Source organism: Erpetoichthys calabaricus, chromosome 7 (assembly GCF_900747795.2).
Source record: "Erpetoichthys calabaricus chromosome 7, fErpCal1.3, whole genome shotgun sequence".
In the NCBI taxonomy this organism is placed as follows: domain Eukaryota; kingdom Metazoa; phylum Chordata; class Cladistia; order Polypteriformes; family Polypteridae; genus Erpetoichthys; species Erpetoichthys calabaricus.
In genome coordinates, this window is record NC_041400.2 from 8,389,443 (window position 1) to 8,415,107 (window position 25,665).

Below are 25,665 nucleotides of genomic sequence, written 5' to 3' on the forward strand. Positions count from 1 at the left end.
AACATTCGATCTGGCTTTTATATAAGTAACATATAAATGTTAATGTTATGGGCACATGCACCGTCCAGATCTAAACACTAACGTGGAGAGTTGCTTGCGTACTGAAAAGTCTATAGCTGCTGCAAGTGGAAGCTGCCATTAGCAATGCCTTAGATGGAACTGAAGATAGTATCATATATGAAGACAGCGAAGAAAGTGATATCAGTGATTGTAAGCAACTGAGCTTCATAAATTCTGACACTAGCAATGAGGAGCTCTTGGGGTTTGCAGAATACTAGAAGAGTGCTTGAACCTTAAAGTCTCCTCATTTGTTAATGACAGTGATGATGGTTCTTAATACCGCTGTTGACTTTACATGGTTGAAATATTATTCTGCTATATTTTATTAAATATCATTTGATTCAGAATATTTTTTTCTTGTTTTCCTCCTCTAAAACTAGGTTCGTCTTATGGTCAGGTGTGTCTTAAGGAGTGAAAAACACAGTAATTTGCAAACCTTTGTGAGGACATGATTTCACTTGTCATTATGGGCTATTGAGTGTAGATTGATAGGCAAAAATTGCAAATATATACATTTAAAATTAAATCTGCTAAACAATAAAGTGTGCAGAAAGTGAAGGGGTCTGAATACTTTCTGAATTCAACATTGTCACACAAGTGCGCATGGGAAGTAGCAAAAGGGCTTGAGTAAGGGCAGTTCTGAGTCATACCGGGATGTGGCAGAGTGCACGGACTCTTTTTCTCCCTTTCCTGCAGACAATTTACGGGAGTTTCCGCCTGGCCCTCATGACGTCACTTCCGGGACGAGCCTATGGAAGAAGACCTTGCCGGCTTCGGCCCCTGTGATGTCACGTCTGGGCTCGAACCTATGACTGAAGACCTTCATGAGCCCGACCCCTTTGATCTCACTTCCCGTCTACCCCTTTAACAGCCTCCACCTTTTCCCTATTCCATCAGTTCTGTTTTAGACTCGGTTTTGTGCACAGCAGTGCTATCATTTAAACGTCAATTTGCAGCCAGGAAACCAAATATACGGGTGGCTGCCCCAAACATTGCTATGGCTCTTTGTGGAGTTTGTGACAACATATAAGTCAATTCAATTCAGTTTTATTGTCCAAAGAGGGAAATTTAGTTTGTCAGCAGGTTTAACAGAGAGACCAAAACATAATATTACAAACACATCAACAGAGAAGACAGCCATCAAATATAAACTTTGTACAATTTTATAAAATATTGCAGTGAGCATAATACTTGTGGTGAAGCATTAGATCAAGCATATTAGACATAATAATTAAACATTCAACATCAACTTGACTAATGATTGATGCAAATGCTAATCCTATGATTTAAGCCTATGGATGTTAATTAAAAAAATTAAACTTAATTAGAAGATTAATAGCAGTTGGAATGAAACAGTATTTAATCTGGTTGTTTTTTTATCCTTGGACCTGATGGCAGCAATTGGAATTGTGAATTTAGAGGGTAAGTCCTGTCTGCTTTCCGTAATCCTTGCTTATTAAACAAGATTTGCGTGTTGAAACCTTATTATTATTATTATTATTTTTTTTACAGTTTGATTTTGTTCTGTTTTTGTTGCTTACATTAAGAATTTCAATTTCAAACCAGGCCAGCAGAACATAAGTAAAGACAGGCTGAATACAAGAGATATAATAGAAGGGCTCACATTAAAAAGCTCCTTAAACAGATGAGGTGCTGCTGTGCCTTTTTGCAGAAGGCTTTATTTGTCAGTTTTATATATACTGTAGTGTACATAGCCCTGCAGACGTATTCAGACCCTTGACAAATTCTCTGATTTTACTGAATAACAAAACCTAACCTAAACTTTTATTATTTTTTTTAAACACTGAAAATCAAAATTAGTTTATGTAATCCTGTTTTATGTTAGAAAATAAAGCTTACTTACTTTTAATCCGACTCAGAGGCACACTTAGCTATGTATTTATGTACACTGTACACAGCTTTCAAAATGTACTGTATTATTTTCCAGGTAGCATTGAGCCTGAGGTACAAAATAAACCTATACAGGACACCAGTTTATCTTGGGGCACACACACACTCACACAGCACACTACACTGGCATGGCCTAAACTACATAACTTTTTAGGAGTACATAGGAACAACATACATAGTCTGCCTAGGTTACCAATGCTATGAAGGTTAGGGCTAATGCAGTTTTTTAAGCTTAAAATATACTGTATTTAAAATAGTAAACCTGTTTAATAATAGTTACAACAATAATGAAAACAGAATGTGTATAGTAGAACACATGACAAAAGATATTTTATGGTACTGACTAGATACAGTCAGTTTCATATTCACAGCTGAGCTGTGTTACCACTTCAAGGTGAAGCCTTTGTAAATAATGATGTTGATCTATTAGTTGATGATTTATTAAATGAAAAAGTATGACCAAGGAAACTGGCAAATAATCAGATTTTGTAATGAAAAGCCACAAAGAGCACAGTTATTGGTTGTTTAATCCAGGCTTGGCCCATTTTTTTATTTAACTATAAGAGCTCAGTTTCAGTCCCCAGCCACCCAAAATGGGTCACTATTCACTAGAATTGTCAATATACTGTATATAAGTCTCACTGCTTACCTGATCCTTTAAAGAAAACAAAAAGACATCTCAAGTAAATACCCATCTGAAAGTAGCACGTTTCACCCTTGGACTGAAGTTCATAGTTTTATATCTGAAAAAAAAGCTAAGTTTGAAAGCTGCAAGACCCACAGTCGAGATTTCAGGTCGTAAATTAACCACTTTCCCCACATAGATCCCAAGACAGGACCAGGGTAGCTTGACCAGAAATTTGGTGGTGTTGATTCATTTTCACTGACAAAGACAATCCATCTTTTTCTGGGTCAACAGCACTTTTATTAGTCAACGTTTGAAATGAGAATCACTGGGGGAGGGCAGGGTCCTAGATGTTTTGTAAAAAGTTGATGACCACCAACATTCCAAAGAGTCTTCAGTTTGTTTATGACCCAAGTCCTTTTGTTTCACCATGCCAGGCTCATTTAGCTCCTTTGTAATTAGGCTGCTGAACCTTTTGTTTTTCCCACAATTGCATAACAATTTCCCTCTGGCTCAGATAAAGATTAGCGCCTGTGTTTAAGAGTCTGTTCAATTTCCAGACATTTTTCATATAATTACTCCTGCCAAACAAACGAAAAAAACATTAAAAGTCCAACACTTACTTGTGCAAACTTAGATAGTTGCATATTAATTGCCCACGTCTCAGGGTCACTCACACTAACATCAATGCATTTGAGTTAAAGCTGTCCTGTCATTTTATGTGCTGGAACTGGACATTCCACGACTTACTTCACGCATAAATCAAGAAAGTAGATTCCCAAGAATTATACCAGGTCTTGGATAGTGATTAGTGATCCCTGATAAATTTGCTTCACGTCAAGTTCAGCGAAAACTTGAAAATGTTCTGAAATTTCTGAGAAGCCTGCAAAAGGCATTGAAGTCAGTGGGGAACGAGAAACTGAACTAATTTTTTTTTTGAGTAGATAATGATGGTGCAAAGGTCTTTTAAGTGTCCCTGAGGTCTAGGGAAGTGTCAGCAAACTATGCTGAACCAATTTGTGTGGTCGTAAATGTGACCTGAGCTGTGACCAATTATTGTGGCCATAAATGTGACAAGAGCAGTGAGGCAGTGGTGCTAACCACCCTGATGTCATGCTTCTGTGAGAAAAATATCCTCTAAGTCCATAATACTTAAGTCCTTTATCTCTCTCTGCATCTCTTGATCTCCTATCACTCCAACTAACTTAACACTCACATAGCCTGTGATATAATGGGTCAGCGTTATAAACTTTGTGGAATGGGGGGTGGCTGTCCCTGTCACTAAGCAATCAGCTTTACCTAGCAAGTAGTATAACATGCTTAATCCAGCAGTGAAGACACAATGTACAATGAATCTGTGCTATACAACAAAGTACTTTCATAATATTTGCATTATGGTCAGCTAATGTACCCCTCAAATAAAAATACAAGTTTTTATTTTAATGCATGCAGTGTGGAAGGCTGGAGTACTCATCGAGTTATGACATCAAATGCCTGAAGCAGATTGGCAGTGATCTTAAACTATGCATGCATGAAAATTCTTCACATGGCTGTTTCAGGTCTATGATGTCCTGCTAACTTTGCAAAGCATCATGGGGTACTGAGAAAAAATGTTTGTCTAAGCCAGACACACAGTGAATTTCTAGGAAAGTATTCGGGAAACAAAGTCACCAACGAATACAACATATTTACTATGAAAAGCGCTTTGGCCACTAACCATGACTGTGGTCATCACTTTGGCTACATTGTCCACTTTTTCAAATGGATATTGTATCTTGTCACAAAACACATTATCTTAATCTGGTTGCTGAAACATCACAGTGACTTCAATTTTCTCCGGTGGTCTATAGTTCTTAATGTAAACGTAGTAGAGCTTCTTTGGGATGAGGAGGAACAGAAGTTCAAAGCATGAATGTGTAGCCGAAAATTCTGAAGAAGTTGTGTGATGTTTATCAAGTCAGCTGTTGTGCCACAGTAATGAAAATAGGCATAGAAAAAATAATTGCAATAGGAACCAAGAAACAAGAGACCATTAATTCAAAAAACAAGCACAGGTCAAAACCAGGAAATCAAAAAGAACAAAAACACTAAAGTCAGCTCTTTAAGAAAGAATTAAAGTATCAAAAAAATAAAATCACGTAGGGATCATGAGAATACCTACCAATGGCTCCAGCTCCTTACGGTCTAGAAAATTGAATTCAGTTCCAAAGTAATAAAAGTGCTTGTAGCAGGTGTTGACATGGGCCTCGGCACCCATTAAGATCATTCGGTCAAAGTGGTGAATATAGACGTGAACAAAAACTCGAAAAAGGCGGCACAGGATCTTCTTGCAGATTGGAATGAAGTTCTTTGGGAAAGGAACACCTAGAGAGATAGAGAGAGAAAGAAACAAAAATCAACAAGGACTTAGCTGATGTTAAATCTCGGATAATAATGTCTGCTTATTTGGTGTGGCCCCTCCCTTATGTGTCTGCTGCTTCCACCTGTAGCGTTCCTTTGGCCTGCTATTCAGCCCTGGTCCCTCTATCCTGTGTCTGCCCAAAACTCTCCTTTTACCAGCTCTTTGCCCCTAGAACCTCTTGCTCTACAGCTCTAATTAAGTAGCAGTAATACAATGAAAGGAGCAGAGAAAATAAAAATGCTGACACATTGTGACCAACGTACATGTACATTTCACAATAAAAACCCTATGAACTATATTCCTCTGGTTGAGTTCCTGTAGTTTAATCACTTTTATTTTGTGATTGTGATTTTGGGTCTCTGTAGCTGTACTGCCAAAGGTGGAAAATGGCAGGCCACACGGGCTGATTAAAGAAAGGATTGGGAGACAATAACACGCAAGTGTCAAAACTGGAAAGACACTACAGTCGACCCTTGATATACGACTGGCCTGACATGCGAACAACTTGCTTTACGACCAAAACTTTTGTTTTGAATTACGACCAACATCTTGCATTACGACCCGAATGCGGTCACGTGTATCCGCTTGTGCAATTGTAAACAAACAGCCGAGAGCGTTTGTAAGCGTCAGTCAGAGCCCAGATACATGTGTTTGTGGACGTAATTTCGGTGATTTATATAATTTATTTCGATAATTGCTAAGGAAGGAAGCGAAGGAAACGAATATAAAGAAAACGATCACAATCAAAACGAAGAAGGAAATTGTGTGGAAATATGAGAGTGGTGTTCTTGTGACCGATCTCGCTAATATGTACAGCATGTCGAAATCCACCATCTCGACAATTTTACAAAGAAAAGATTTGTATAAGGAAACTCCTTCCAAACAATAACCACCTTCCATTTCATTCTCCTCCTCCTCCCTTCCTGCAGCCCAAAGATGTCAAATTAAATGGTGAGTACAGTATGAAATTGTTGTTTCTGGTAGGCTAGGCATTTTTTATAACTTTTTGGTTAGTACATTACAAAATGTATTTGTGTTTTTGGTAAATTATGCACATTATACAACCCTTTTCTATTAAAAAAAGTTAAGTAAGTGTTGCTGTGGGCGGTTTGGAACACATTAAGGGCATTTCCATTATTCCTTATGTGAAAAATAGTCTTAACTTACAACCAACTTGAGTTATAAACAGCCCTCGCGAACGAATTGAGTTTGTAAGTCAAGGATCCACTGTATATGTAAAATGTACATGCTAACATTGGATTATAAATCAAACTAACAATGCAGTCCCTTGGCCATTTCTCCACACAAGCAACATCTGTGAGCAGTAGTTCAAATATGTTGGTTAAAGGTCACAGTTCAGTCACATTTGCTGACACTTACCAGAGTATAGAAAATAGCAGTTTACTGTAGTTTTAGAAAAATACCAAGTCAAAAAATGTCAATTTGTCTCTGTAGCACACTGTTTTCCTCACAGTAAATTGGTCTTTAATGAAATCACAGGTGTGACATGCCCCCTCACAGAATACAGCATTTTAACAACCAGTTATAAAATTTGGATTCTTGCAAATGTCACCATTAAATCAACTTGATATTAGAAAAATAAATAAAAATCATAATGACAAATTAAATAGAAAAAAATTTCCCTTAAATGCTGACACTAACCTTTTATTTGTAACAGACTAGGGGACTTCACCCCCTGCTTGCTTCGTTCGCCAACCCCCGTGTTTAGTTTTCCGGATACACACTTCAAAGATTTTTTTTCTGTGAATTGTTGCTATTTCATTAGTTTCACTTTTATTTCAGAACTTCTGTAAAAACAATATTTGTAATCTTGCGAGTCCCACTATGCTGAATCTTTTTAATGAGGTCAGGACAGGTTTCTCTGTTTGGAATTTCAGCACAGACAAAATGATCTACATCATCAGCAGTTAATAATTTTTTTTTACAAAGTAAAAAAGTAAGTAGAGTTCTGCATTGGACTCCTGTCTGTAAAGTCGTGCTATTTTCCTCTCACAGTTCCAAAAGTACATGGGGTTACCAAGGTGGTACCCCAGCTTTTGTCTAGATTTTTGAACAAGGGCTAGAAAGAACATTTTTGACATTTTTACCTGGGGTAAATTTAGCTTTTTAAATAAGCAGACAGATAAATATATATACATTAACAAAGTAACCAATAAATCCATGTCCGGTAAACTCCGTTTTTGAAATTCTCAAGATTCTTTATTTGTCACATGCATAGCTTTACAGGACAACACGCAGTTAAATACATCCTGATCCGCTTATCAAAAACTGTGCAAAGTTAGAAGAATATCAGTTAGATTAACAAAAAGTCATAGATTGAAAGATAACAGTATAGTAGGACATAATAAATAAGTAAAATTATGTGAATAAAGTAGAATTAAGTGTTAAGGTGCAATAGTGTAGTAATTATTGTGTCAAAACCAAAGTAAGACTGGTGCATAGTTAAATGAGGCAGTTTGTTTGCGCTACTGCGATCTTTACTTTCTTTTATTATATTTTCAAATTTTCCTACTTTCATATCCTTTAACTTTCTCCACATGTGTATAGCGCCTTTCTAATTTCCCTGGTTTCATAGTCTCTAACCTGCTCTGCATGTGTTTAGCGCCAACGTTTGCAAACGTCTTTAAGAAGTTCTACTTTGTCTTTTAATTCTGAGCCGGATTGGACGTGCTTTTTTTTAATTCCACTTGTTCCGGGCTGATAATTACTTTCTTTATTTTCTGAATTTGCACCTCGATTATTCTTTTTGCTCATTTTTCTGTCCAACGCATTTGATTCTCTTTTCTCCACGCTGCTTTCTTCTTCGCTTATATGTTGACATTTAATTTATAACGTACTGTCCTTATACGGTTTATATGCGCTGAGAGCCGTGGATCTGTGTGTGCTCAAATCCTTCACAAGACTGAATGTTTTGCTGCCTATTGTCCTATTTGATAGATTGTCAGTAAGGCATGTCTTTGGTCTCGCGGGTAGATTGTAAGTAGGGCGTGTCTTTGGTCTCGCGGGTCTTCAAAATATCTTCCGAGAAGATCACGTATCGTAGAATTGCTTTTTGTTTTCCAGGACAGGATTTCTTTTTATAATAGATACATTATTCACAGAGTAATTCCAATGATAGATCTGACTGATCATCGTACAGGTAGCTGTTGTTCCTACTTCCTGCCTACTGCACCTCCACCAATGCTCATGTGTTCTACTGACCCAAGGCGAGACAATGAAAATTTGTAAATGGTATCGGGAGAAAAGAAGTGGTCAGAAAACAGGCACAGGTCAATACCAAAGGACTGCTGACTGATCATCAAATAATATTCCAAAGATCTAATGTCAGAAGTACAATTTGTTTAAAAAACCAGTAAGATGGTCGGTGAATATAGCTATGTGTAATCAAATAAAAAGCAAAGAAGTTGACAAAACTCTTGTATCCAACTTCCACAGGGTCAGATTCCAACCATCCTTTTGGCATCTAGCTGCTAGATCTGAATACTTTGATCTTTACCCCTCATGTACCACAGACATTCCTTCCTCCCTCAGCTCAATAATAAGGACCTTCTGTGCAGCTGTTGACCACATCACGATGTCTGGCCTGAGAATAGTTGTTGTGATCTCAGTTGGAAAAACACACTGCCTCCTGAGGTCTACACACATTTCCCATACCTTACCAGAAGGGAGCAGGGATGTTGGTTTTCTTGCTGCACTCTCTCATACCTGTCTTTATGAACTGTACGTATTTGGGTTTTGCAACATTTTAAGGTGTTATTTGCCTTCACCCTGCAGCTCTCCAGAAACTCGGCTAGCTTTTTCAGGACCTGCTTGCACTGCCACTTGAAACACCCTGTGTCAGTGCAACCTTGCATCCTGAAATGATCTGTTGTAGGCTTGAATTACTATTGTTACAGAGTAGGCAGTTGTTTTTACTTCCTAACCAGTGACAGAGGTTCCGGGGTGCACAGTAGGGTATCATAGGGTGCCCTTCTGAGGAAGCTTAGCTGTGCTTATGGGTTTTTCCATATATCTACCCAGCCAATCCCTCTACTTATGGTAGTTTTCCAGGCTCCCTGACAGCACTGTGGCACTGTTTTCACTAAGTAGCACTCTTGCTATACTCTGGTGACCTCCTCCACAATCATGGTCTTCCTCTGCATGACTGGCTTGCATTCTTCAGCGAACCACTCTGCCTTGTAGCCTACTTATGGTTTAGTCCACTTCCTTCAAGCCAGAGCAGGTGGCCAACTTCACATTCTTCACAAGATGATCAGTGGATTACCTTGGGTCTAGGATGAGGCAGTGTTCTTCTTTTCTTCTATTCGAGGCTAAAGGATTTTAGCAGGATCTTTAAGTTTTCTTACCAAAGAGGCCAGAGTCGGAGAGGCAGTAGGGCAGGCACTTATCTAGTTAATAAATCACTATCTGGCAGCAAAACATCATTTTGAGATGCCCTTTGTGGATACACCGCAAATTCATGGTATAATATAAAGCCTGTAATTTACTATCTCAATGCTGTAGCCTGAATGCAGCTCTAAAAAGTACCTATATTGTGGAACAAAACAAATAATTATCTACAATTATGGTGAAGAACACCTTACTTAGAAATCAAATCTGTTCACAAAATGGTAATAATTATTCACAAAAGGTTATGTTTTTAGGTGAAGTTGAAATTCAGGTTCAAGTCCAGTGGTTAGATTTATAAAACTTGCATACGCACAAAAACAGACTCAAAATGTGCATACACAGCTTTCCATGCAATTATCGGGATTTATAAAAGAAAACTTGACCGCAAAACTTATATTTATAGCAGCTGTCATCTATCCGTACAAAACATTTCAGAGAACCTGGAAAATGAAGATACCCTTGATCAAGTAAGGGAATACAGCCAAACCAGCTAAAGGACAACTCATACATTGAATAATTCCCATCACCAAGGTGTTATTAGAAAATGCATTGACATGACAAATATATTAGACCTTAAAAGTGATGAATACGATGTACAGACTGTATTTCTGTTCTCTTTCAAGAAGGTCAATGCTGCATATTTGAACTGAACACATTTTTTGGTTTTTGATAAGTTTCTATTGGCCAACTGATAAGTCAGGAATATCTCAGCCAAGCTTGACTTTGTCATGCCTGCCATTAACCAGCCAGTGAGGTGCTACATCCAGTTTTTGTATGGTGCGGGTGAACTTACATAAAACACAACGTTTTACTAAGATAAAAAGGCAATTTGCAGCAATGTTCGGTTCTCTTAACATAATCGGAGTAGTTTACTACACTCATATTACAATAGGGGCATCTAGCGAGAATGAAGCTGCGTTTGTTTACTGTAAGCACTTACATTCCATTAATGCACAAGCCATACATGATGCCAAGATGAGACAAATGTCATGGCTTGCTTGCCTAGATTATCCTGAGATTTATTTATTTTGAGGCAAAGTAGCTTTGGCAGATGTGATAGTACTTTATACAATGGCTGGCCTGTTGGCAAAGTAACTTTTTGAACCCTCAGTTTTTCATATGACTTGTACTATTAATTATAATAGCAATCATGTCCTTACATGTGATAGCCAGGTAATAGTGGCTACCTGCTCTGATGCTGGCACCTTACGCCTTTAACGGACTCTCAGAACACAGAGAACAGGCAATATAATGCTGCGCATGATCTGGCTGAACTTGTGTGGTCAGTTGCGGAGCGCAGCCAGATACTCTTGAATGCAGACGGTGGGGTCTTGATGCATCAGGAGGGAGGCTGCTCTACCAGCCAATGAAGTTCTGGAGAATTGTGATTGCATGTGTTTGAGGTGTAAAAGATAAGATACAACACAGATGAAGGGGTGTATAATAAATGTGCACTGAATAATTTGCACGAAAATAAATAGTATCGTCTTTCCAGAAACAAGTCCATGTGCAAGACTGGCTCAAATAGTGGTCATTATGTGGGTTCTGCTTGGGAAGGGGAGGCGCTTAGTGCATTAATGAGAGTGTCTTCAGGGGTTCCTTGACTTTCAGCTTCTCTGGTCTGCAGATAAAAGAGGAGAATATGTGAATGACAGTACCCTCTCACATCCTGGGGTGGGATTACATTTGGTGCACAGGCCCTGGGTGGGACTGCCCCATACTCAGGCATGTGTGACAGAAGTTGATCAGCATAGTCCATGTATGGTTGTTTTGAGGCGGCAACCAGGAGGAATTTAAGGGGCAGTCACAAACGCACACCTACAACATGACTAATATATAAACGTAAATTTTGTAGAAAGGTGTATAAGCCAAAATAAAAATCTGATTTATAAAATCCGGAGTACATATTTTTCTGTTTTTAGGCATTTGCAGATTTTCATACTTGAATCCATGCAAGGACTCAGGTCTCCGATCTTGGTTCAAAACAATACTACCTACTGTAGCCTCCACTAGCTTTATATAGTCTTAGAAATGTTTCTGACACAACTAAATTATATATACTGTAGGCTATACAGTGGTGTGAAAAACTATTTGCCCCCTTCCTGATTTCTTATTCTTTTGCATGTTTGTCACACAAAATGTTTCTGATCATCAAACACATTTAACCATTAGTCAAATATAACACAAGTAAACACAAAATGCAGTTTTTAAATGATGGTTTTTATTATTTAGGGAGAAAAAAAATCCAAACCTACATGGCCCTGTGTGAAAAAGTAATTGCCCCCTTGTTAAAAAATAACCTAACTGTGGTGTATCACACCTGAGTTCAATTTCCGTAGCCACCCCCAGGCCTTATTACTGCCACACCTGTTTCAATCAAGAAATCACTTAAATAGGAGCTGCCTGACACAGAGAAGTAGACCAAAAGCACCTCAAAAGCTAGACATCATGCCAAGATCCAAAGAAATTCAGGAACAAATGAGAACAGAAGTAATTGAGATCTATCAGTCTGGTAAAGGTTATAAAGCCATTTCTAAAGCTTTGGGACTCCAGCGAACCACAGTGAGAGCCATTATCCACAAATGGCAAAAACATGGAACAGTGGTGAACCTTCCCAGGAGTGGCCGGCCGACCAAAATTACCCCAAGAGCGCAGAGACGACTCATCCGAGAGGTCACAAAAGACCCCAGGACAACATCTAAAGAACTGCAGGCCTCACTTGCCTCAATTAAGGTCAGTGTTCACGACTCCACCATAAGAAAGAGACTGGGCAAAAACGGCCTGCATGGCAGATTTCCAAGACGCAAACCACTGTTAAGCAAAAAGAACATTAGGGCTCGTCTCAATTTTGCTAAGAAACATCTCAATGATTGCCAAGACTTTTGGGAAAATACCTTGTGGACTGATGAGACAAAAGTTGAACTTTTTGGAAGGCAAATGTCCCGTTACATCTGGCGTAAAAGGAACACAGCATTTCAGAAAAAGAACATCATACCAACAGTAAAATATGGTGGTGGTAGTGTGATGGTCTGGGGTTGTTTTGCTGCTTCAGGACCTGGAAGGCTTGCTGTGATAGATGGAACCATGAATTCTACTGTCTACCAAAAAATCCTGAAGGAGAATGTCCGGCCATCTGTTCGTCAACTCAAGCTGAAGCGATCTTGGGTGCTGCAACAGGACAATGACCCAAAACACACCAGCAAATCCACCTCTGAATGGCTGAAGAAAAACAAAATGAAGACTTTGGAGTGGCCTAGTCAAAGTCCTGACCTGAATCCAATTGAGATGCTATGGCATGACCTTAAAAAGGCGGTTCATGCTAGAATACCCTCAAATAAAGCTGAATTACAACAATTTTGCAAAGATGAGTGGGCCAAAATTCCTCCAGAGCGCTGTAAAAGACTCATTGCAAGTTATCGCAAACGCTTGATTGCAGTTATTGCTGCTAAGGGTGGCCCAACCAGTTATTAGGTTCAGGGGGCAATTACTTTTTCACACAGGGCCATGTAGGTTTGGATTTTTTTTTCTCCCTAAATAATAAAAACCACCATTTACAAACTGCATTTTGTGTTTACTTGTGTTATATTTGACTAATGGTTAAATGTGTTTGATGATCAGAAACATTTTGTGTGACAAACATGCAAAAGAATAAGAAATCAGGAAGGGGGCAAATAGTTTTTCACACCACTGTATATATATTTTGTGAAGTACCTATTTAACATGTTAGTTGCTAACAAAACAGTATAAGTGGATATAGTGTTTGGTATACATTTCCTGTTTAATACAAGGATGCCAGTGGCAACATGGAAAATCACAGTGGAGCATTCACAGTTATTCCTAAATGTCAGTCACCTAAGAAATATTTACTGGGACTGCTTGGTTTTTATGGAGTAAGGAACACTTTACTTCTATAATGAACACTGGTGCTGTCATTTCCCTGTTCTATGTCCAAACTGGTGACATGGATGCCAGGGATCTGTCATTTGAAACCTTAGAATTCTGTTTTAAAATAACCCATAAACTCTTGTGGCTAAATTGATGAGGCTGCTGGTTAGGACCCTCAGTGTATAGAAGGGGGTTTGAAGGGCCTTAGACCAAGTCAGAAATGACTTAACCTGTGTAAACGGCAGTGGGCTAGAGTCACAGAGCCAGATGTATAATATATATATGTCTGGAGACCACCATGAGTGAATTCTGCTTAAAAGTGGATGGGACCAATTAGGCAATTCACTGGGCTCCACATTTCTAAACCAATCCATCGTCTCCTGAAGGCAGAGTTCAAAAAAGAGGCAGTGATTTTGAATAGCAAAATGGTCTAGTCAATCTGGTCTGACAGAGAGCAAGCTTTTGCATACAATGAATTGTCTACAGCAGAAAAGTTTCCTAAAAAGAACCTGATTAAATACAAAAATATGTGGCATGTGTACGAAGAGCACATTGCATGTGTTGAAAAACAAACATAACTTGTTGCAAGGGAAAAATCTTTCTGCGGAATGAGGTTATACTTTAACTTTCGCACACATCACTGGAGTGAACGATGCACTGCCTGTGGCTGTTTGTGATCAGTGTTGGTAAAAATTAAGACGGTATAGTCAGAGTCAATGAGGTACGATAAACGGACAGCTATGTTTGTGGGGAAAAAAAAAAGCTTTTCAGTATCTGTTTGTATTGAACAGCGTGCTGTCACACCAAGTGAAAAGGAGGTGAAAAGAGCTCCCGTTAAACAAGGTCTTTTTGCTATTGATAATGAAATGCCATAAGAGAAGCAGATTTCGGGACACGATACACTGGAAACAGTTAATGTGCCAGTAAACACTCTAGCATTACCACAAACCACGGATGATTGTGCACAGTGTACACCAATAATGAAAGTAAGTTAACATTACTTTCTAATAGGAAATGTCAAACACACCATAATATAATATAGATTTTTGATTTGATATACTTTGTTAATTTTCACATGACCTTTGGGGGTCAGAGCACAGGGTCTGCCATTGGGGCAATTTTTATGGTTTAAAAAAGGATTTGAACTGGCAACCTTCTAGATACCAGTGCATATCCTTAGCCCCACAGCCACCAGTACTCCTCATAGTCAGCAGTGCTTTAACACGTGCTGTATATAGACCACAATACCCCTCTAAAGACTAGTTGCTGTTCCTATACCAAGGAGGGATTTAAAACATAAGTAACATGATAGTTAGAATTAGATACTAACCCTCACCTATTCAGTTTCTCTTCTCGGTACTCAAATGTGGCACTTGGTGCCACGGCCCACCTGCCAAGTTGTTTTGCCTGCCTAAGGTAAAGTCATCCCTGATGGAGGATCGCAGGAATCGTGGGATTGGCTGGCCCAACACTGTTTCAGCCGTGGAATGGCCAAATGGGGGAGGCAGCTTGATGGATGAGATCTCCAGGAGTCTAAAATTATCCAAATCTTATTATGTGATATCATGCACTGTTAAATTCTGCCCCGTACTTCTAAAAAATTTTATTTTTTATTGAGGATTTGTTCTGTTCTGTGTATTGTGTTGTATTGACCCTCTTCTTTTGACCCCCACTGCACGCCCAACCTACCTGGAAAGGGGTCTCTCTTTGAACTGCCTTTCCCAAGGTTTCTTCCATTTTTTCCCTACTAGGTTTTTTTTGGGAGTTTTTCCTTGTCTTCTTAGAGAGTCAAGGCTGGGAGGCTGTCAAGAGGCAGGGCCTGTTAAAGCCCATTGCGGCACTTCCTGTGTGATTTTGGGCTATACGAAAATAAACTGTATTGTATTGTATTGTACTAGTCCAGTGGTTCTCAAACTGTGGGGCGCGCCCCCTAGAAGTAACAAAAAAGGGGGCGCGAATGTTGCCATATATGTGGTGTAATTTCGCTATTTGTAGGAAAATTTTAAACTTGTAGTGGTGTGTCGGCAGCAAAAAATATAGGAATTAATTTTATTAGGGTTTCAAAAAAATGTTAGGGGGGCGCGATTAAAACTGTTATGAAAACTCAGGTCGCAAATACTTAAAGGTTGAGAAACACTGCACTAGTCAAAGTGATAGAGAGACATATAAATTAATCTTTAAGCTTTCCTGAATTTGTGTTACTCTGCTCTTTAGTGGACGGCAGCAATTGTAGCTTTTATTTTCTTTCAGTGTCAAGTCTTTTGTTCAGTTTCTTTTATAACTTGCTTCACTTGTGTTTTCGACTGCATTGTGGCCGTTTCAAGTGTGCAGAATGGAGGAAATTGGGGGGCAGGATTTTAGGAAGAAACCCTGTAGACAAAGACTTTTTAGCAGCGGATTTCTCTGCTGTTGACTGCAAACTTTTTAATGAGTTGTCCCCAGATTTGTATACTCATTAGATAATCACGTCTGGCACCCACGAGATAAGTAGTGGACTGACAGACTGTCCAAAGTTAATACTTGTACATATTATAACCAGGATAGGTTGTAGGTCTCTGTGACCCTGGCAAAGAGAAAGTGGGTTTTAATACGGATAGATATTCAGCAAGAAATTCAAGTAATTAAAATGGCAATAGATTTTAATCTACAGTAGTATTTGTTTAGAAAAATACCATTTATTATTATGTGTCAGTTTTTCAATTGGATGTTCAAGCTAAAACAATGCATGTCACTACTTTTCCCACAGCTTATCTCACTTAAACAGCCCACAACGCAGCCATGTAATTGTTATTGTTTTAGTTGTCTTCATCCTTATTAATGTGTCTGTATTAATGCTAAGCTTTGTCTCTGTCCATCTTAGTCATGAAGCATTCTTCTAGTGAAGTTTCTGACTTCTGCTCCAGCAAAATGACAAACAAAACATTGCCCCCTAAGCCACTGACTTTTACAAGGAGGAGTGGACCTTTGAACAGCAGCCAAATATAAAACCTTCTCAAAAATATGCCAGTCTCGTTTTGCGTGTTTAATCATTAAAGTGAAAGAAAGCAGCTTGAACCACGTAGGCGCCCAGCAAATTTCCATCTGAGACGCAACATCTGTTAAGGATCCTAGTGCACACTGAGCTAATATTTTGCTCTAGAGGCTTTTAAATATAATCATTTATTCATTTTGTAGGCTCATATTTTACTGTTCCAAAAGATATACTGCACCTACAGTAAGTATTCAGCCCCCTTTACATTTTTCACATTTCGTTATGTTGCAGCCTTGTGCTACAATCATTTAAATTCATATTGTCTCTCGTCATGCAACACTCAATACCTCTGATTGACAAAGCGAAAACAGAATTTTAGAAATCTTTCCAAATGCATTAAAGAAATAATAACAACTATCCCATTGACACAAGCACCCAGACTCTTTACTTAGTACTTAGTTGAAGCACCTTTGGCAGCAATCAAAGCTTGGAGTTTTCTCTGGTTTGCAGTAACAAGCTTTACACACCTGGATTTGGGTATTTTCTGCCATTTTGTCCTGCAGATCTTCTCAAGTGGTGTCAGGTTGCATGGAGGCCATCAGTGAAGAGATATTGAGATCTCTACAGAGACAATCGATTAGGTTTCAGTTTGAGTTCTGGCTCGGCAACTCGGTAACATTCCCGGAGTTGACCCTAAGTTACTCTGGTAAGTCTTTGCTTTGTGCAGAGTCATTGGCCAGTTGGAAGGTGAATCTTTGGGCCTTAGCACATTGGAACAGTTTTTTCACTAAGAATATCTCTGTAGTTTGCTCTTTTCAGCTTTCCTTCAACTCTGTCTAATCTCACAGTCCCTGATGCTGGAAAACAACTCCATAGCATGACGCTGCAACTGCCTGTTAGGCCGGGTTTATGCTTCACACAACGCACGCTGCAGCGGACGCTCCTACTACACAAGCGTTTTACCGTTTATACGAGTGCACATACTTTACGTAAATCTGGAAGAATCCACCAGGTGGCAGTGCAAGATATTATCACAGTGAGAACAGGTTAGGCTTCGCTGTGTTGTGAATTGCCTGGAACACCCATTAAATTCCGATGACACCTTGCCGCAATATCTCTGAAAAGGATGTTTAATGATTAAATCCATCAATCCAGGGATGTGTCCATTCCAGCTAGCATTGGGTACGAGACAGAAACAATCTCTAGACAGGGCATCAGCTCATCGCAAGGTGAATACAAGCACTCACATTCACTGGCGTCATTGTAGTGTCACCAAATCTGCATATCTTTGGAAGGAAACCGGAGCTCATGGTGGAAACCCAGCAGGAAAACATGCAAACTCCAGGCAGGGAACACCAGCAGCGTGACTCCCCGAGAGATAGCAGCCCTACCGCTCCGCCACCGTGTCACCCCCATGCGTGTAATTATTAACAGTATTCATTATTTAAACAAATTAATGATTTATGTGTAAAATGTAACATATATACTTTAATGCATTTCATCATGAAAGTGATATCAAGTATAAATCTAAAGATTCTAAATTTGCAGAGAGTTGGAATATCATACATTTAATGTGTTCTTTGTGGTGATCTATTGCCATTTGCTGCTGCTGTCAGGTCAGGAGGAAGTCCCAGAAGCTCGTAGCGATTAAAAACTGGGGTGATGTTTACGACGGTCTGCTTTAATGATACAGTAAACTATGTGGTTAAAGTGGACATTTTGAGATTAAGGCTGAAATTTCCACTTTAATCACAAAATACACCTTTTCACCATGTCCTTAATTTTTTTTCTCTGTGGCTCAAATACAGTGCTGTACATTATGTTGCTGTTGTGAAGTTGCAAAAAAACAGACGGCACAGAAGATGATATGTGAGACTTTTAAAATGTATCGTGTCATTACGATGGGGAATATGAGACGCTTAAATATAAAAACACCACGAATGCATCTGTATGTTGGCATTTTGCTTCACCACATCGAACCATTCCCGTAGGATCCACATAGCAGCTTTCTGTCACGTGCAGATAGTAAACAGAGACTCTGACATCACATTCCAACTTTTATCACACTGCACCCCCCGACTTTTTGCTGGTACTGCAACTCGTGCATGCGTTGCGTTAAATTCTGAGGACCTGCTCAGAGGACATGTCAAATGAACGCTGGAAACGCATGGCAGCCATAATGCGTGCACGTACGTGTTCTGAGCATGAAGTATAAATGAGCTCTTAGAATGGTACTGCACAGGTGATGAGTGGTGCCTATTTTCTTCCAGATGTGACACTTAGATTTGAGGCCAAACAGTTTCATTTTGGTTTCTTTAGAGCAGAGAATCTTGTTTGTCATAGTCTGGGACTCCTTATTGCAAACTCCAAGTGGGTTTATATGTGTTGTCTGCCATAAAGCCCCAGATTAGTTGAGTGCTGTAATGGTGATTGTCCTTCAAGAAGTTTCTCAGCCAGAGTGAGCACTCTCTTTCTATGTCAGTTCTCCTCTGATTGCTTAGTTTGGCAGGGTGGCCAGCTCCAATGAGAGTCATGGTTATTCCAAACGTGTTCCTTTTAAGATTTATGGACGCCACTGTGCTCTCTGGAACTTTCAATGCAGCAGAAATTCTTTGTAGGCTTTCCTAGATCTATGTCTCGACACAATCCTGTCTAGGTTTTGAAGGCAATTCCTTCCACTTTACGGCTTGGTCAATTTTAGGATCTTCTATAGACAGGGGAGTACCTTTCCTAAACAGCGCAACCAAGTGAACTGACCACAGATGGACTCTACTGTAGAGAAAGTGTAGAAACATCTTAGTGATGATCAACTGCACGTATGACATTGTGGTCAGCAACACAGGAGCGCCACAGGGGACTGTACTTTCTCCGGTCCTGTTCAGCCTATATACATCGGACTTCCAATACAACTCGGAGTCCTGCCATGTGCAAAAGTTCGCTGATGACACTGCTATCGTGGGCTGCATCAGGAATGGGCTGGAGGAGGAGTATAGGGACCTAATCAATGACTTTGTTAAATGGTGCGACTCAAACCACCTACACCTGAACACCAGCAAAACCAAAGAGCTGGTGGTGGATTTTAGGAGGCCCAGACCCCTCATAGACCCAGTGATCATCAAAAGTGACTGTGTGCAGATAGTGCAGACCTATAAATATCTGGGAGTGCAGCTGGATGATAAACTGGACTGGACTGCCAATACTGATGCGCTGTGCAAGAAAGGACAGAGCCGGTTATACTACCTTAGAAGGCTGGCGTCCTTCAACATCTGCAATAAGATGCTGCAGATGTTCTATCAGACGGTTGTGGCGAGCGCCCTCTTCTACGCAGTGGTGTGCTGGGGAGGCAGCATTAAGAGGAAAGACGCCTCACGTCTGGACAAACTGGTGAGGAAGGTAGGCTCTATTGTAGGCACGGAGCTGGACAGTTTAACATCTGTGGCAGAGCGAAGGGCGCTCAGCAGGCTCCTATCAATTATGGAGAATCCACTGCATCCACTTAATAGTATCATCTCCAGACAGAAGAGCAGCTTCAGCGACAGACTGCTGTCACTGTCCTGCTCCACTGACAGATTGAGGAGATCGTTCCTCCCCCAAACTATGCGACTCTTTAATTCCATCCGGGGGGGGGGGGGGGGTAAACGTTAACATTTAACATTATACATAGTTATTGTCTGTTTTTCACCTGCATTATTATCATTCTTTAATTTAATATTATTTATTGTATCAGTATGCTGCTGCTGAAGAATGTGAATTTCCCATTGGGATTAATAAAGTATCTATCTATCTATCTAACTGAATGCAAGGTGCCTGAGCCAAATCTCAAGCATAATTGCAAAGGGCTTGAATACTTAATGTAATATTTCAATTTTTAAAATTTTAATAATTTTGCATAAATTCCAAATTTCCCGTTTTAGCTTTCATAATTTTTCCATTTTCAATTCAGCCTTGACCAATTCAGTATCATGGGATGCCAGAGCTGCTAATTCTGTAGGTTCAGGCTCAAGATAAAAACCCCAAATGGATTATTAGTGTACTACAACATCACTCATTAACCTACTTTAACTCCATTTATTGGAAAGTGGGATGAAAACCCACACAAGCAAAGAGATAACACTCCACATAGGCAGCGCCTGGGCAGTGATATAAACCAAAGTCCCAGGACTCGTGAGGCGGCAGCAGCCTCCTTGCACCACTGAAATAATGATTTCCTTCGCTGTAACTCATAAAAAGAAAAAAACATAGTCGAATTTAAATAAATAAACCCATAAAAACATTTTTTCTTTTCCTGATGAGGCCCTGGGCAAGGCATTTTTAAATATTTGTCACCCAGCAGGCTGAAGGACACAAATTTAGCTTCTCTAAAGGTGGACGGAATGCAGCATTTTAGACTTTATTGCAGCAGGCAACACTCTGGCTTCCTTCCTACCAGGAAATATGGAGCTGGGATCAAAGCTCCAGAAACCTGTGTGCCAGAAACCCAGCAGCTGTCTCCTGTGTTGACCAGCCCCCCTCTGCTCCCAGCCGGGACAGGCCTTACCTCCACTCTGGTTGTGCCAGATGTTCAAGCTTCATAGCCCTCATTAGGCAGTGACACAGAAAGAGATGCTCTAATAGACATCAGGCAAGGATCTTTGAAATCTCCCAGGGAATCCCCTTATTGTTTTGTAAACACTACATATACAGCATACTCAGTGATGTAAAATGATGAACTATATTTATATTCTTTACTGTATGCAACAATAGAAGCACCACGGCTGATGCAGATTTCCTTTGTGATTTTAAATCTTTACTTACATTTATTTATTTACCCAACGCCTTTATCCAAAACGACTTAAAACATTTGAGATACCATTAGTTACATTTCTTTTTCCAATTAGAGCACAGGCAAGTGAAGTGACTTGTTCAGGGTCACACAGTGTCAGTGGCGGGATTTGAACTGAGAGCCTCAAGGTTTAAGGTCTAAAGCCGTAACCACTGAGCCACACTGCTTGCTTATTAGTTCTTCATTGAGCATTCCAACCCCCCCAACTTCAATGACTTTTCCTTATAACAGCTGTATTACAAATGGCCATTTACTTGTAACTCTAAAATTCTATTCAGATACTGTAGCATGAATGATTGTATTTTTGTAATCATCCAATTGTTTGGATCAAGTCACTTGCAGAAATTCTCTGATAATTCTGCACTAATGGGGTGTCTTGACAAGGACAATGAGACAGAGGAGAGGAGTCAGATGGAGAACTTTGAGAATTTTCTGCAATTCCACATAAGACAAACAAAGGAACTGCTTATTACTTTAACCACACCAAAGAGCTTCTACACCCGATTACCATTCAAGGAAATGTGGTGTATTGCTACAAGAACTTGGGGGTCCACATCAATGACAGGATAGACTCGTTTCGTAACACACAGAAACTGTAGAAAAGCTGCTGAGCAGACATTGTTCTTAGGAATCTGCACTCCTTTAATACGAGTAATGACATTTTTTACTTGTTCTAGAACAGGGGTGGGCAATATCAGTCCTGGAGAGCCACAGTGGCTGCAGGTTTTTCTTCCAACTCAGTTTCTTAATGAGAAGTCAATTATTGCTGATGAAGCACTTACTGCTTAAGTGACATTTTGATGCTTCATTTTGGTGGTCGGGGTGGCACGGTGGCGCAGTGGGTAGCGCTGCTGCCTCGCAGTTGGGAGACCTGGGGACCTGGGTTCGCTTCCCGGGTCCTCCCTGCGTGGAGTTTTCATGTTCTCCCCGTGTCTGCGTGGGTTTCCTCCGGGCGCTCCGGTTTCCTCCCACAGTCCAAAGACATGATGGTTAGGTGGATTGGCGATTCTAAATTGGCCCTAGTGTGTGCTTGGTGTGTTTGTGTGTGTCCTGCGGTGGGTTGGCACCCTGCCCGGGATTAGTTCCTGCCTTGTGCCCTGTGTTGGCTGGGATTGGCTCCAGCAGACCCCTGTGTTCGGATTCAGCGGGTTGGAAAATGGATGGATGGATGGATTTTAGTGGTCTCGCTTGTTAAGGTTCCCCATCCTTAACTGCTTATTTCAATCTTGAACTGCTGCATTCCCTGTTTTAATGGCTCCTTATTAGCAATAAGATGTAAATGACAAAGCAGCCAGCAGTTCTATTTTCTTTTTTTCCATTTACATCTGTGTGTATTCATCATGCACTGTTTGATTTAATAAAACACTTAAAAGAAAAATGTAACAGACTGAAGATTACCCGTTTTAGGCTTCAAATCATTTGGAGTATATCCTTGGAAAGGAAAAAAATCTGATATAAGAACCTAACATTGCAGACTAACAAGCCATAAAATTAAATAAGGTCTGAGATTGGCAAGGATTGGCTTCTAATTAAACAATAGGGTTGGAATGAAAACCTGCAGCCCCTGCGGCTCTCCAGGACTGACATTGCCCACCCCTGTTCTAGAACATTGTGATAGCTGGTATGATGTGCTGATCTGGTAACATCACTTCACAAGAGGCCCACCGAATCAACAAGCTAATTAAAAAGCCAGGCTCAGTTTTGGGACACACTCTGGGCCCCCTGAAGGTAGTAGCAATGGAGAGAATGAAGACAAAACTGAGTGCAATTGTGAACAATGCTGCACATCCTCTCTGTGACACACCAACATTGACAGCTTTCAGCCAAGAAACTATTCAGCAGAAGTGTGTCAGGAAACACTACTGAAGCTACATTATAATAAGACTGATATGCGTTAAATGACTGCTCATTTTATCTTTAGCCAAGTCCAAAGTTTTCTTTCTTTTTAGCTTTCTTTTGTCTTAGTCATTCTGGTAAGTATTTTAGAGGGGCTGCTGTTTGCTATAATATAATATAATATAATATAATATAATATAATATAATATAATAATTGGTCTTCTGTAAAAAATCTGATTTCCCCATGGGGACCTACCATCTACCTATCCATTTATCTGTATGTGAAGTGCTGTCTCTCTCTCTCTCTCTCCTAGAGATAATTACATAATAATAAGAAAAAGAATACTACTTGTAATCACTTGCATTGCTTCAATATCTATATTTGTTTGTGTAAAATATGTATAATAAAAAAAAGTCATAGACTAATTGCAAAACTGTAGTTATATCAGTTAATCATTGGCAGTGAGCTCCCCACTCAACAGTTTGTCCACATATTAGGTTTTTCATAATTTTATTTTCCACCTACCAGTGATGAGTCAGGTCCAAAGTGGAAATGCACCCCTTGAAGCCTCCACTGCACAGACCTTGCTTATAAACAAAACAAAATACTAAACCGTTTTTCTCCTTAGGTCATCACGCACAATATTTAAGAAACACAATTCCACATTGAGTTAAAAGGCAGCTGTCTTTTCAGTCAACAATCTAGCATCCCCATGACCGTGCTTACAGCCTTTGAGCAATAGACAGTATTTTAAACAAGGCCTCCCACAGCTCTGTTTACATAAAAGTCCTCATTGTCTCTGATAAGAATGCTGAATACAAGCTAACATGCTTGTCACATCATATTTCTGGTTGTTTATCTGCGTGTTTATAAACTAAACATGTGTCTACCTCTTTAAACACTCATTCCTAATATTTCCACATAAAGAATTAAACACACAAAATGGATTCATTTAATGGGTCGCTGTCTAATTTAAAGTGGGGCAGCAACCCTTGATTAAAACCACCACAGTTCCCTGGGTGACTTGGCTATTTAACAGAGAGCTGATGAAACTTTTAACAGTGCAGCGCTTGGACACCCAGTAGTTTAATTCCCTGTGCTAATTTGGGCATAACCTTTATTGTTTCATTGAGCAGGGGTTGGAGTTTGTTGCCCCCCTTGGTCATTTCAGCACCTAGAGACTCGATTGTTTTATCATTCCACGAATTGATGAAAAGGTCCCTTGCCTTCATGGGCCCCTGGTCACACACTCAGAATGCCCTGATGGTAGATCTGCCCCTGAGTGGGTTACCAAAACTAGAAAGCTCTATGGCATTTCTTAAGTTACTGCATGAATTGTCAGAGTGAGTACTGGACACGGATCTTAATCATTCAGACGTATTATATATATTTTTTTAACAGTGGATTCAGAAAGTATTTAGAGCCCCATCACTTCCTGCACACTTTATTGTGTTGTAGATGTAATTTTAAATGGAATTTTGCCCATCCATCACCACTAAATAACACATAATGGCAAAGTGAAAACAAGTTTAAAATAGATCTGTATTCCCAATCAAAAATTGAAATCACCCTTATATAAGTATTCAGACCCTTTTCTGTGCCACCCCAAATTGTGCTCAGGTGCCTCCTGTTTGCTTTAATTCTTCTTGAGATGTTTCTAGAACTTGATTGGAGTCCACTTGTGGCAAACTAAATGGATCAAATATCATTTAGAAAGGCTCATATGTTCCTGTGTATAGAAGGTCCCACAATTCACACTGCATGTCAGGAGAAAAACCAAGCCATGAAGTCAAAACAACTTTCTATAGACCTCCACGATCAAATTGTGGTGATGCATAAATTAGGGCAAGCGGATACAGCCTCTTTCTAAAGCTTTGAGTGTTCCCAGAGGCACAGTGACCATTATAATTGTGAGATGGAAAACGCCTGTGACCACTGTGACTTGTCCTAGAGTTGGCTTTCTGGCCAAATTGAGTAATCACACAAAAAGGACCTTGATCAGGGTGGTGACCAAGAACCAAATGGTCACTCTAACAGACCTTCAGAAGTTCTCTGCTGAGATGGGGGAGCCTGTCAAAAGGACCACCACCTCAGTAGCACTCCATCAATTAGGCCTTTATGGTACAGCAACTAAACAAAAGCCACTCTGAGTAAATGGCATATGACAACCAGAATTTAAAGGACTTTAAGAGCTTGAGGAAAAAGATTCTCTAGTCTAATGAGACAAAAATTGAATTCATTGGGTAGAACTCCAAGCGAAATGTCATAGAAACCAGGCACTGCTCATTGCCTGCCTAATGCTGTCCCTATGGTGAAGCATGGTGTTGCCAGCATCATGCTGTGGTGCCACTTCTCGGTGTCAGGGACAGGAAAATGGGTCAGAATCGAGGAAAGGATGAATGTAGCCAAATACAGAGTGGTCCATGAAGAAAACCTGCTCCACAGTGAATGCCACCTCAAACTGTGGCGGCATTTCACTTCTCAACACGACAGCAACTCACAGCCTATAGTGAAGATAATGCTGGATTGGCTTCAAGACACGTTCTCAAGAGTGTCCTTGAGTGACCCAGCCAAAGCCAAGACTTAAACTCCTTAGAACATTTGTGGAGAGACCTGAAGATGGCAGTTTACGGACGCTTCCCATCCAGTCTAACAGAGCTTGAGATGATCTGCCAGGAAGAATGGGATAAACTGTCCAAATCCAGGTGTGCAAAGCTTGGGGAGCCCTACCCAAGAAAAGCTG

General features: G+C 39.9%; 1 protein-coding gene across 1 annotated transcript in view; it reads right to left on the reverse strand.

Annotated features, from left to right (window-relative positions):
• The window catches only part of LOC114654474 (MOB kinase activator 3B), a 90,456-nt gene that overhangs the window by 8,916 nt on the left and 55,875 nt on the right, over nucleotides 1-25,665 (reverse strand). The window contains exon 3 of the mRNA XM_028805046.2: nucleotides 4,758-4,960. Within this exon, the coding sequence (XP_028660879.1) occupies nucleotides 4,758-4,960 (203 nt within the window). The remainder of the gene's footprint in view (nucleotides 1-4,757; nucleotides 4,961-25,665) is intronic.